This window comes from Lynx rufus, unplaced genomic scaffold, assembly GCF_022079265.1.
Source record: "Lynx rufus isolate CCGP_SWC_20201006 ecotype Redwood Valley unplaced genomic scaffold, mLynRuf1.p SCAF_7, whole genome shotgun sequence".
Taxonomy (NCBI): Eukaryota; Metazoa; Chordata; class Mammalia; order Carnivora; family Felidae; genus Lynx; species Lynx rufus.
The window spans coordinates 122,213,520-122,227,019 of NW_025814889.1; the positions used below are offsets into that span (position 1 = coordinate 122,213,520).

At 43.9% G+C, this 13,500-nt stretch overlaps 1 protein-coding gene across 4 annotated transcripts in view; it reads right to left on the minus strand.

Moving 5' to 3' along the window:
- Positions 1–9,453, minus strand: part of GNPTAB (N-acetylglucosamine-1-phosphate transferase subunits alpha and beta) — an 86,444-nt gene extending 76,991 nt beyond the window's left edge. For 3 of the 4 annotated variants that reach the window (XM_047065279.1, XM_047065280.1, XM_047065277.1), the window contains exon 1: positions 9,197–9,452. In XM_047065279.1, the coding sequence (XP_046921235.1) occupies positions 9,197–9,313 (117 nt within the window). In that variant the 5' untranslated portion in view covers positions 9,314–9,452. Of the gene's footprint in view, positions 1–9,196 lie in introns of all 4 variants that reach the window. The other variant, XM_047065278.1, reaches the window with a different exon arrangement.
- Positions 9,454–13,500: the final 4,047 nt, after the last annotated feature.

Below are 13,500 nucleotides of genomic sequence, written 5' to 3' on the forward strand. Positions count from 1 at the left end.
CTCAAATTGCATCGAGAAAGCCTCTCCTGACCCAGGAACCAGACTAGACACTGCTGGTCTCTCCCACAACCCCCTCTCCTGCTTATAGCCTTTCTCACAACTGTCATTAAGAAGCATTTAATGTCTGACTGTACAACCAGAATATAAACTGGTCCTCTGCTGGAATCTGTCTGCTCTGTTCACTCTCCATGCCCAGGGGCCCGGCACTGTGCTCAAACAAAGAATTTACTGACTGAATGAATGAATGATTCTGGTGTTCTGCTGGGGCGCAGGGACTGCAAGATAAGAAAGGCAATGTCTTTGTGCTGAGGATGCTGAGTACAGAAATGGCAAATAGGTTTCATCTCCAGGGCAAACTTGATTGAGTTGTCAATCAATTGTAAGTTGAGAAAAATCTAAGTTTCTTCTGAGGCACCAAAAGTCCAGATACCTCGTTCCAAAATGAAGAGTTGAAACAAGAGGCAGTTTCTGGAGGAGATGGTTGAAAACTTATCCAAATTGTGGTAGAAGGGTACAGGTTAGGAAGCTGCTGGCATTCTGCACATCCGTTCCACCTTATCTAAAGAGGACAGGTGGAAAATCTCTCCATTCACCTCAAGCAGGAAAAGGGCTCAGTGAGACCACCAAGATAGCCCATTACAGATCCCTGCGATTGGGAGGATGCCACATCCGACTCACACCTGAGAAATAGAAGGGCTGGCCGGCTCTCTGCACTGAGGGCAAGGAAGAGGTTGCTGCATGCTGGAGCCAGCCCAGCCTCCCTCACTTCGAGCTGACAGGGTTCAGGATATGCTACCCCCAAATATGGCACATTGGCTTATTGAATATTTCAAGCTGAAGGGATCTGAGAAGCAGCAGGTGCAGGAAGGGTTTTCTGACCTTCCCCTGAAGCAGGTCATCAGACCCTCTGTGAGAAACGCCTTACCTACACCTGGAGGAAAGGAGCATCCTTATCTCGGAAGAACAAGTGATGCCAAAAGGAACCTGAACGAACAGGCCTCGTGTTTCCCCATCCTACTACACTTAGCTCATACTCATTTCTCTCCTATCACGTTTTTCCTAAACTCTCCACTCTTCATCAAACCTGCAATAAAAATACTAAGCTTTAACTGCTTCTTTGGGTTTTTATTCCTTATGAAGGCTCCCACAACATGTAATACTTATATTAAACAAACCTGTATGCTTTTCTCTTATCAATCTGTCTTTAGTTACAGGGGCCCTAGCCAAGAACTTTAGAAGAGCAGAGGAAAAAGATAAATTCCTCCCCTACAAAGCAAAGCATGTGGGTCTCCATGCACCAGATGAGTGCCATGCACAAGAGAATACCTGCAGAGGGGCTCCTGGGTGGCTCAGTCAGTTAAGCGTCTGACTTCAGCTCAGGTCATGATCTCACAGTTCGTGGTTCGAGCCCCCCGTCGGGCTCTGTGCTGGAAGCTTGGAGCCTGAAGCCTGCTTCAGATTCTGTGTTTCCCTCTCTCTCTGCCCCTCACCCACTCACGTTCTATCTACCCTTTCTCTCAAAAATAAATAAACATTTTAAAAAATTAAAAAAAAAAAAAAGAGAGAATACCTGCAGTGGGTCAACTTAGATCAGGTCCAGAGCCCCAAAAAGAAAAGGACAGAGACTGAGATGAGAGGCTTACGATGGCATCAGACTCCTAAGAACCAAGGAAGGCATAAGCAACCAGCCTAAATGAAGACGCATTTGCTCTCATCAGAGTTAAAGCCAGTCAGGGCTCTGAGGGTGTGGTCTCTGAAGGAGTGCGTTGAAAGCACTCAAGAGGGAACAAGCTTTGACACCTGGAAATTCCAGAGCTCTGGCACCTGTTTTGCAAGGACTTTCCTGCCCTCACTTCCTTTCCTTCTTCTAGGTGCTCCAACCTCTTAGGGTGCTGACCCCTAAGAGGGGCCAGAAACAGGCTATGGAGAAAGAGAAGCACCAGATGAGGAAAGAGAAAAGCATCCCACTGTGCCTCATCTTCCTTCCTCAATTGCAGGCTTTCTGCCTAGAGCTTTCTGTCAAAGGGAGACAAAGCTGCCAGAGCCGGGGAGGTAAGAGGCTATGAATTCAGCAGGCTCAAAGTTGCTAAAATGACATTATGTTTTATAACCTGAAGTGACCACAAGACTTTTGGTTACCTAGAGTGACAAGAGAAGGCTTAGGCCCACCCGAGTTTTCGCCCAGAAGCAGAGGCAGAACCAACCCCACAAGTTAATATAAAGTGCCAGCGGGAGACAAAAATGAAGATACTTGCTACACATCAGTTGTGCTCATTCAACATGACAACTGCTACACACCCATCTCGCAGTTGTGAGTTCAAGCCACACGTTGAGTTAGAGATTACCTTTAAAAAAAAATCGAATCTTTTTATTTTTTATTTATTTTTTAATGTTTTTTATTTATTTTTGACAGAGAGAGAGAGACAGAGCATGAGTGGGGGAGGGTCAGAGAGAGAGGGAGACACAGAATCCGAAGCGGGCTCCAGGCTCCAAGCCATCAGCACAGAGCCCGACACGGGGCTCGAACTCACAGACCATGAGATCATGACCTGAGCCGAAGTCGGACGCTCAACTGACTGAGCCACCCAGGTGCCCCCCAAAAATCAAATCTTTTTAAAAAAGGGAAACAACTTTTACATCTTTTAGAAGAAGGTAAAGGGCTAAGAGCTATCATAGTCACAAGGTCAACATTAAATGCCCAGGAAAGGAAATGGGTTTTGGCTCGAGGCAGTGTCTAGGCCATCTGTTGCTCCAGCCCTTCGCTTGATAACAACCTCATGATTTCCCTCTGGGGAAGCCCCTCAGTTCACATGGTTCATTTAAGGCTGACTGTGCCACCCACAACCCTCACTCTGGGGGTGATTCAGATGGTTAACAACGGCATAGCAAGGGCACTCATTCTGTGGTTGGGCAGGCCACCCTGGACCTAGCTGGCACTAACGAGAATGAAACCCTCTTTTTGCTAGGGTTACTCAACTAGCAGACTAGAAGCTGGAGTTGCTGGCAGCAATCTCCTCCCATATGGGCAGCACTAGCCTGAGAACTAAACCAACAAAGCTGGAGAACAGGGACATAAATGAGATTCCTGATGACATCATGTGAGCACTTCTATCCAACCCAACCTCTCTGTGAGGGGGGATGGGCAGAGAGAGGGAGGGAGACAGAGAATCCCAAGAAGTCTGCACACAGTCAGTGCAGATCATGACCTGAGACAAACCAAGAGCCAGATGCTTAACTGACTGAGCCAGCCAGGTGCCCCCAAAACTACCTTTTTTCTTTTTTTAATGTTTATTTATGAGAGAGAGAGAGAGAGAGAGAGAGCGAGCGAGCGTGGGCACATGAAGGGGGAGGGGCAGAGTGAGGGAGAGAGGGACACAGAATCTGAAGCAGGCTCCAGGCTGTAAGCTGTCAGTACAGAGCCCAATGTGGGGCTTGAACTCACAAACCGTGAGATCATGACCTGAGCCTAAGTCTGATGCTTAACCGACTAAGCCACCCAGGCGCCCCTACCTTTTTCTTAAGGCAGGTCTGAGTCGGATTCCGTCCGAAGTGCTGCTAACAAACACCTGCAGCAATTTTAAACCACTAATAGTTCAAAAGGAAAAAGTTTGCCTCCTTGTAAAAAATTTCACCTTCCTCTAGGACGTTTCAACCCATGGTTTTCTTCCTTTCCTCTGATTTTCTAAGCAATTACTGTGTATCTATTCAGGCATTCAATCACTCACTTCCTTGTACTGTTACTCATATATATAGCATGGCCTCACCTCAACTAGACAAAGATGGCCAAAGATGAGCTATAATTCTTTGTATCTTTTCTAGAACCTTTTACCATACAAAGTACAATCAGACCAATTGTGTCTGAGAAATCAAAGGTAGCTAGAGACAGTCAGAACATCAGGGTAGAAATCTTATCTTTATTGTAAATAAATGAGTTTGAAGGGACGTTTGTTAAGCTCACCCCAATTAATTCATCCATCCATCTAGCATCAAGTATTTAGTCGGCACCAACTGGGTACCAAGCACTTCCTAGGTACAAAGAATATAGAGGGACTAAGAAAAGGTCCCTGCTTTGACAGCAGGACTGTGTATCTTTCCCAAATCCCACAAAAGAAAGAGACGATTTAAAAAGGCTCTATGTGGCCAAGGCATTTTCTCTGTAGTGCCAACTATGTTACATTATAGTTCACGCTTTCTCATGGGAAGCACTCTATAAATGTATATTCATAGAACATTAAAACTAAAATGGGGGTCTTAGAAATTTTGATATTTTAAGACATTATTTTTAACAATGAAAGCTTTCCTCACCCCAAAACAAATCCACAGGAGATAAGATAACAAATAAGATGGCTGCCGCCAGCCCAGGAGGCATCTAGAAGTAGTAACAAAGCAGGGGAAGTAACAAAGCACTTAGGTCACAGTTTATCCAGGAGCTAGAATCACGCCAGAGGCTGTCTTCCAATTCTCAGGCCAGGTCCCTTTGACTCCACCTATTTGTTGCCTTTGGCAAAGAAAGAACACACTCAAAATATATGTTTAATGAGTGAACTAATCAAATACAAACATGGTAACTAATTTCTTTCTTGAAATGGAGCCAGGATGAGAAACTGGTCACAGCAGCTGAGCATGACTTTGGCTGGACCCAGTTTTCAACCTTCTTTTTCGCTGAACAGTAACATCTCACTAATCCAAAATGGTAGGAAGGCAGACAAGCCAAAGGGAACAAGCAGGCCAGGGGAAAACTACCCACTACAGGTAGATTCCATCTGAATCTGCTTCCTCATGAAAGTTAATTTTGGGGTATTTACTTGTTTCCATAAGGAAACAAGGAAGTGGTATATTTCATATACACACAAACCACACACACACATGCAGATACACACATACACACTCAACAGTGATTTACAAGCTTCTATTCGCAATCCTGAAATCCAAAAAGTTCTCAAAAATTGAAGACCTTTTTGTACCTTACTTGGCAACAAAATCTGAGCTGAGCTGAACTCATTTGGTGGCAAAACTTGGCCTAAACTGACCTGAAGCTATTTATAGTCTTTATTGTCCTGAGTGAGATTACTCCTATGTTCACTGTAAAAGATACTAATGTTTAATTATAAGGTTAATTTAGTAGAATTTTCAGATATGGAATTGTGGATTTGTATATAAATGGTTCAACAAATAATGATGGCCCTGAAATAATAAAATTTTACCTCAAAAGCACATGTTTTAAACTCTATGTAGTAGCAACCAACAGAGGACAAATATTTAAAATCAGAAGTTGCTAAGCTAAAAATGATCTTCAGAGCATAGTAATCTAATCTAGTGTCCTCATTTATAGATAAGGAAACTGAGGCTCCCAGAGCCTCATGATTTGTTCAATCAACTAATTTACAACAGACAAGCTCCTATCTGCTACCCTCACCCCAAGGCAGTGCACTGCGGTGGTTATTAGTCCCCATCCTGAGGGCCCTCCCTGTGCATTTGGATCTAGCTCTGCTTTTGTTTGATCAGAGTTCCCAAGAGTTCTCTAAACAGTACCTGGCTCAACTTAAAGGGAAAAATTTTTAAACACTGTTATGTGTTAATACTTCCCTCCCTCAATTACATTTTCCTTCCTCAAAATTTGGATGAGTGTACAAATGGCTCATCAAAAGGTAGCAGCCAATACCACTTCTACCAAGAGGTGGGAGAAAGATATTAATGAACTCACAATTAACAAGGACCATCTTAGTCCTTTTATCCACTGCAATTAGCAAAGTTATTAACAAGTTGGTAACATTAACTGTATGATGGTAGTATTCTATTTCAAGGGCTTATTTCAAAATAGTTGATATTTTAAATATTTTGAAACGGCATAAAATAGTTGATGAGAATAATAACAGTAACAATACTTACTACCATTTTTTTTTAATGTCTATTGATTATTTTTGAGAGAGAGAGAGACAGACAGAAAGAAAGGGAGACACAGAATCCAAGGCAGGCTCCAAGCTCTGAGCTGTCAGCACAGAGCCCAACGGCACACTTGAACTGCAAGATCATGACCTGAGCCAAAGTCAGACGCTTAATCGACTGAGCCAACCAGGTACCCCCAATACTTATTACTCCCATTTAAAGAAAGTCTGCAATTACTAGGAACCTCAAGCAGTACCTTACATAAGAAGCCTTACCTAATCCTATCAACCTTGCAAGGAAGGTATTCTTATCTCAATTTCAAAGATAAGGAAGCTGAAGTTCAAAAAGGTTCAGTATCGTTTCCAAGATCATACAAAAGGACAGCTCAGACTGTGAAAGACCAGGAAGAGTAGTACAAGCTCTGGAACCATATAGTGCCTTGTTTTAAGTCCAGCTCTGCTATGAACTAGCTGGAGTAATCTGTGCAAGTGCTTCACTCTCATCACCTATAAAATGCGCATTATAATATTACCCATATCTCAGGGGTGATGTCATGAAGATTAAATGAGTTAACTAACATATGTAAAGCAGTTAAGAGAGCACCTAGTATCTGGTAAGCCCTATCTACTAGCTATCATCATGATCATTAATACAAGAACTAGCATTCAAACCCTGACCTGCCCAGATCCATGGCTTTCTTTTCCACTATGCTGCAAAAATTGTACTACAGGGTTATCTGGCAGGCTCAGTCGGTAGACCACACAACTCTTGATCTCAGGGTTGTGAGTTCGAGCCTCACACTGGGTATAGAGATTACTTAAAAACAAAATCTTTAAAAGAAAGAAACTATATTACAGGCAATATATTAGTGGCATTAGACCAGCTGTCTCCACCTCCCATGCCTATTCTTCGCCTCTTATTTCTTTCGTCCATTCCAAACTCTAAGGTTTGTGACCATTTCAAAGCTGACAAGCGTCTTTCTTTTGGTAAATAAATAACCATGCGTGGAATACAGAAAATGAAAAATTCTAACAACTGATGCCTTTAAGTCACCTTCACACTGCAGGGGTGTTAGTAAATAGCTAACTTAAAATTACTCGGGGCCAAAAAAAATCTTCTATCAAGAATAAGACAACTATGCATAGATATATTCACTGTATTAAGTTGCAACATATGGAACAAAGATAAAACAGCAGGTGGTATAATAATTAGGTGTATATTCCACACTTACAAGTCTGGGGCACTTTCTCACCCTTGTTAAGACTTATTTTAATTTAATCTGGAAAGTTCTCTAGAACAAGAACTACTAAAAGTGTACACTTGAAATCATGCCACATAATTAAATCATTCACTCATTACACAAATATTTAGACTGCATATTCCGGCAGTACCTGGCACAGGTACCCTGCATCAGGATTACAGTATTTCAACAGACAGCACCTTCTCTTAAGAAGTTTACAATCCGGGGCGCCTGGGCTGCTCGGTCGGTTAAGCGTCCGACTTCAGCTCAGGTCATGATCTCGCGGTTGGTGAGTTCGAGCTCCGAGTTGGGCTCTGTGCTGACAGCTCAGAGCCTGGAGCCTGTTTCAGACTCTGTGTCTCCCTCTCTCTCTCTCTCTCTCTGACCCTCCCCCGTTCATGCTCTGTCTCTCTGTGTCTCAAAAATAAATAAACGTTAAAATCAAAAAAGAAAAAAAAGAAGTTTACAATCCAGCATGCGTACAGACCTTAAGCAAATGTAGACTGTGGTATTTCTAAAAACCGTTCTCTTAATTTTAAAATCTTCTGCAACCTCCTACCCAAAAGGGGGGCGGGGGGAGGGGAAGCGGGGAATAAATATTAAAACAAGGAAACAGATTTCTAACAATTTGAAAATACAACTTTTCTCTGAGTTGCTATACTTATTTTTAAACATGTTCTCTAAAATCATATGCATGTGCTCTTCCAGTTCTGACCTAACCAGTCTCTGTACACTTGTTTATGATGAAGAATACCAAATTAGACTGTCAGTAATGTAACTATCCAACCTAAACCAAAGGGTTGTTTCATTCAAGAAAATATTTCATCTACATATCCAGAGAGGCACAAAATCTATTAAACTTGGGTGTTTCCATCTCCCAAACCTGTTGTGTGGACCCTCTAAAGAATTTACAGAGTCTAACTGAACTACTTTATTGCACATTACCTAAGGGCAGATCAAGAAAGGCCTGGCTAGCGCCTGGGTGGCGCAGTCGGTTAGGCGTCCGACTTCAGCCAGGTCACGATCTCGCGGTCCGTGAGTTCGAGCCCCGCGTCGGGCTCTGGGCTGATGGCTCAGAGCCTGGAGCCTGTTTCCGATTCTGTGTCTCCCTCTCTCTCTGCCCCTCCCCCGTTCATGCTCTGTCTCTCTCTGTCGCAAAAATAAATAAACGTTGAAAAAAAAAATTTTTTTAAAAAAGAAAGGCCTGGCTTGTGTGATTCCTATTCGGAGTCTAAATTATTAGCATATCCCATGACCCAAGGGCTTGTGTTGGCTCCCAAGACACTGGGTGCTGGAGTTTAAGACAGGGCTTCCTGGTCAATTGAAGGGGCCCCAGCCTCCAGCTGATCTCAGGATAGGGAAGAATGTCTGAGGCTGCCAAGAGATCTCTCACATCCGTGTGTGCACATCTACTAGTAGAGCCTCTACAGGCTAACTGGTGATGTCCCCAATAACAGAGCAAAAGTGCAAAAAAAAAAAAAATTCCCTTTCACAAGTAAGTCTTTAAATTTGGGGCCACTACCCGGTCCTCACTGCAAATTCACGTGCAAAGAAACACACACCCCTTGAAGAAAGTTATGAAATCCGGAAAGAAACGAGATTAAGAAAACAAAGTGCCTTTGTCAAAAGTGAAAAGATTAGAAGGGTGACTGCAGAGGATTAAAACTGTAGGAGGGGCAGGGAATGAAAATTTTGGAGAATTCAGGAATGGGAAAAGACACCGACTCTGGGTCCCGGGAGGGGGCTTCGGGGAGGACGACAAGGCCCGAGCGAGAAAATCAAATAACTTGGGGGCCCCGAAGAAAGCACCTGGAGGGCACAGGAATCGGTAGAACGAGACCCTATCCCCCAAACCCTGAGGCGGACGAGATCTGGATCCCAGATGCTGAAACTGGAGCTCGGGGAGATCTGAGTTCTAGGACCCTCCGGGGGAAAAGGCAGGCTATGGGACATGTCCCCAGGGCTGCAGGGAGGATGGGGAGGCAAAAGGCAAGCGCGCCTGGGCTCGGAGCGCCCCGGGGTCGTGCGGGTCCAAGGCGCCCCGGCCCGGGCTCCCGCGCCGCTACTCACCTCTCCGAATTGGAAGGCGGAGACGATGGTGACAACGACGCCCACGAAACAGACGTAGAGCCCATACCTGTGGGACAGGCAGGTATAGGTCTGTCTCTGTAAGAGCTTGAGCAGCATCACCCCGGCCGCCGCCACGCCACGCCACGCCACGCCCGGAGCAGCCACAGCCGCCGCCGCCTCAGCGAGCCGCCATTCAGCGGCCCCAGCCCGGCCGCCACGCTCAGGTCACAAGGGGCGACCGCCACGCATTGCTGCTCCGGGGATCGACGCCCGCTCGGCTCCGCGCCGCGGCCGCCGCTTCCGGGAGCCGGGAGCCCACGCCCTCGGCACGGCGGAGGCGGACCCGCGGCCCGCGAGGCGGCCAGCGCCGCCCCGGTCCGGCCCGGCAAGAGGCAAAGGCGGAGGTGGCGGCAGCGGAGGCGGCGGCGGGGCGGCCAGCGCCACCTGGCGGGCGGAGGGGCGGAGGGCGGGCGAGGGCCCTTCCCGTCCGCGCGTGCGCAGCGGGCTCTCCGCAGGCTGGGTTGGGCTCTCAACTGAGAGCAGTCCCTGCAAGATCGGTGTGCCACAGAAGGCGTTATGAGTGCTTGTGTACACAAACCCCTTTCTGCATTTACAATAATTGGGAAACTATGGTAAATAATTTTTACGGCGTTAAGAGGAGATGCTGTATGGGGCTCCTTTCCCCTGTCTCCTTAACTATATTGTTTGAAAGAGGAAATCTTTGGGCTAAATGTGCCCAAACCCAAATTCAATTCATTCATGTATTCACTGAGTGTGTAGTGAGTGTCCCGTGCCTGGCAAGTGCCTAGTGTCGGGTATTCAAGAAAATGAAGTAGACCGGGCCGCTGTTGCCGGAGAGTCTGGCTGGGGAGATAAACACGCAAAACACTGACTACAAAAAAGTCAAGATAGAAATCGTGCTAAGTTATAGCAGGGGAACCAAGGCAGTGGTGGTCAATTAATCATGCTTTGGCATCAGGCGATTTCCAAGAGGGCCTCCCCTCGGTACCTCTTATTTGAGAGAGATTTTTCTTTTTTCCCAGTATACCCTGATTAATATTATTTTTGTCTTGATCTAGTCACCCTGGAAAACAGTGCACTCAGCCAATGTTGCCATCATTTATAGCATTTTTAGAATTATCTTCAGAACTAGCTTAAGGAAACATTCAAAATATACACTTAACTGAATGGTCGATGGAATGAACAGACTTGCAAAAGGGTTACCCTCACTCCAATCCAAGGTAAGGCTTTTACACTTTTTAGTCAATTCTTTTAATCCTGCTTTAGGAAAAGTTGATTACATGCCATATATACATGACAAAAATTATGGCAGTCGTGTGAGACACATAGTTCTGAGGTCTTTTCAAGAGTGGGAAAATGTATAAAACCATCTAGCATTCAACAGGATTCTGTTAAGGTGTTTGTTTCCACAATGGTGATGGCCAACGTTTACTTAGAATCCACTGTAAGCAGGGTTCAGCTAATCCTCACAACAACCTTATGAAGTACATAGCATTATCATCCCCCATTCTACAGATGAAGAAATTGAGGTACATGAAATGAAATAACTGGCTAACATCACACAACCAGTAAATGACAGGATTGAGATTTGAATAGTATACTTAGGCTGAAAAACAGGGCTAGGAGTAGTGAGAGGTGAGTCCTACAAGTGCAAGGTCAGACAGATTCTGTCTTCATTTAAAATTGACATTTTGTTTTTGGTGGATATTTTGCGTTAATTTTGATCTTTTTAAATACAGTATTAAATATTTCATCTTGCTTAGTGAATGTTTGGCTTTCCCTTACATTTTGCGCTGAAGGCAAGTGTCTCACTCTCTTAGTCCCGGCCCCTAGCCTTGGCCCTACCTAGAAGTCATGGGTCTAAGGAAGTTTGTTTTGATGCATGCTTTTTTTTCCCCCCTATCTCTTTATGCTCCAACCAGAGAGCCTCAGGGGTGTCAGAAGTATTGTCGAAGTCCTTTCTTCTAGAGAACTCACTCTTGCCTGCTGTCTCTTTCCTGAGCCAGTATTATTGAACTTGAGTAAAATAAGTGTTGGTATAAAATGATACATCTCTAGTACCTACCTTATAGAGATATTAGGGAGATTAAATAAAATAATGCATGAAAGCACTTAAGTGCCTGGGACATTTTAAGTTTAGAAAAGAAATAAAAGTTAAGAAAAAGTTATAAAATAAGAAAAGTTAAGAAAAGAATATTTAGCTTTGTTCTAATTAAGCAATGCCTTTTCAGCAGGAGAATGATCTAATTAAATATGCTCTTCCAGAAGATTAATCTAGCAGTATGAAATTTGTGGAAACAATTTTAAACTATCAGCATCTGAGCAGTGGAAAAATTACGCATTGGCATCTCATTTATCTCAAAATCTCTTATCTGTCAACCTAAAATAGCCAGAAAAAACAAGAAAACCATAAGACTGCCAGGAACCCACTGAAATCCAGGAGTTTTCCTTTTAAGCGAACCCCTCAGTCCTCTCAAAATCTAATAAATGTGGTTCTCAGAGATCTTGTTGTCTGGGTTCTCAGTCCCTGGCAGATTGGTGTGGGGTGGGAGGGGGTGAGGCAGAATTAAGATATCTGTTTCCTGTTCTTCTCCCAAGCAAGAAGTAACTTTAACAGATGATATTTAAATTTAACAGAGTTAAGAAGAGAAAAAATATTTTTTTAAAAAGTCAAATTGATTCAAAAAATATAACCACCTTGGGGCCAATAACGTAAATAGAGGCAAGAACAGAGAGATATAGTGGAGGCACCAGTATCTCCCAGAGAGTAGGATAATGGGTGATACAGTGGTGAACCCAGTCTTTGAGAAAAGTTCAAGAAATGTTTTGTGTTCATTTATTCATCATTTATCAATGAACACTCTGCTCTGGACATGTAACCAGGCCCTGAGGGTACCTACTAGATACCTATAGGTCTTTCCTGGATTTTACACTCTAGAAGGACAAATAGGTATTAAGTTAGTATTGTGAGGGGAGCTGACTTAGCCTGGAAGATCAGGGAACGCTTCCTGGAGGAGATGCTGACACCAAAGCTTGAGGACTAAAGGTGAGAGGCAAAATTGGCACGTTGAAGGCTCTAATCTAAAGCAGGAGGGGCTGGAGAGGTTGGCAGGGACAGGAGGGCCATAGTAAGAAAAAAGGACTTAATCTTAACATGAACAAAGAATTTTGAACAAAATAAAAACTGCAAAGTGACATGATCAGGTAAGAATTTTAAGAATCATAACTGTGGTGTTGAAAATGTACTGGAGGTGACCCAAGGAGCTGAAATGGGACCAGGGGGAGTAGAGCTATCAGATAAAATACAGAATAACTTTGCTCTCCTGATCTTCATTCCCACCCCTCACCCCACGAGAGGAGGAATGTACCTGACTGGTGAGGCTGAAAGGAATTGAACCAGTCTGCCAGAGACAAGAGTTCTGATCCACTATCTGCCCAGCATAGGAGTATGTGTGCCAGGACCTGAGCAAGAACCTAGGAACTCAGTCTCATTCAAGAACGAAATATCGGTTGCCCACTTGTCTGCAAACGGAAAACAACATTGTCCAATTAACTTTATCAGTACTAAAGCTAACACTTTGGTCTCTAGCTGTCTGTTTCTTGCACAGCTTTCTCAATTGGTTCAAAATTCAAGAGACAAGGAAGAATGCTTTTACATATTGGACCCTAAAACACCAACCATCCTTGCGTGAGTCTCCTTTGGCTTGGCCTTGATGAAAAATGAACAATAAAAGGAAAGAGTCTTGTACAAAGAGGAACCTCCTGCCCTGGGCCTACAAAACATACGTGTCGTATATAAAGATGGTGTACTTAGAAGGCCTTACCTTGAGCTGCTAAGAATATTGAACCTAAACAAAGAGCTTTAACTAGCAGATTAAGCCAAGTTAAAATAACTCCTGATAAATCTGTATTTAGCTGAGTCCTTGCCTTATTCAAGATTAAGAAAATGAAATGTTTGGGGGTGCCCTGGTGGCTTAGTCGGTTAAGCATTCAACCTCAGCTCAGATCATGATCTCGTGGTTCATGAGTTCAAGCCCCATGTTAGGGTCTGTGCTGACAGCTCAGAGCCTGGAGCCTGCTTCAGATTCTGTCTCCCTCTCTCTCTGCCCTTCCCCCACTCATAGTCTGTCTTTCTCCATCCCTCGAAAATGAATAAACGTTAAAAAAATTTTTTTAACAAAAAAAAGATAAAATGTTCACATTGTGAAATGCTTTTACTCTATTTTAAGCTTTAGACCTGAAAAACTTGCTTATTCCTAGGAAACATATTTTGATTTTTGCCC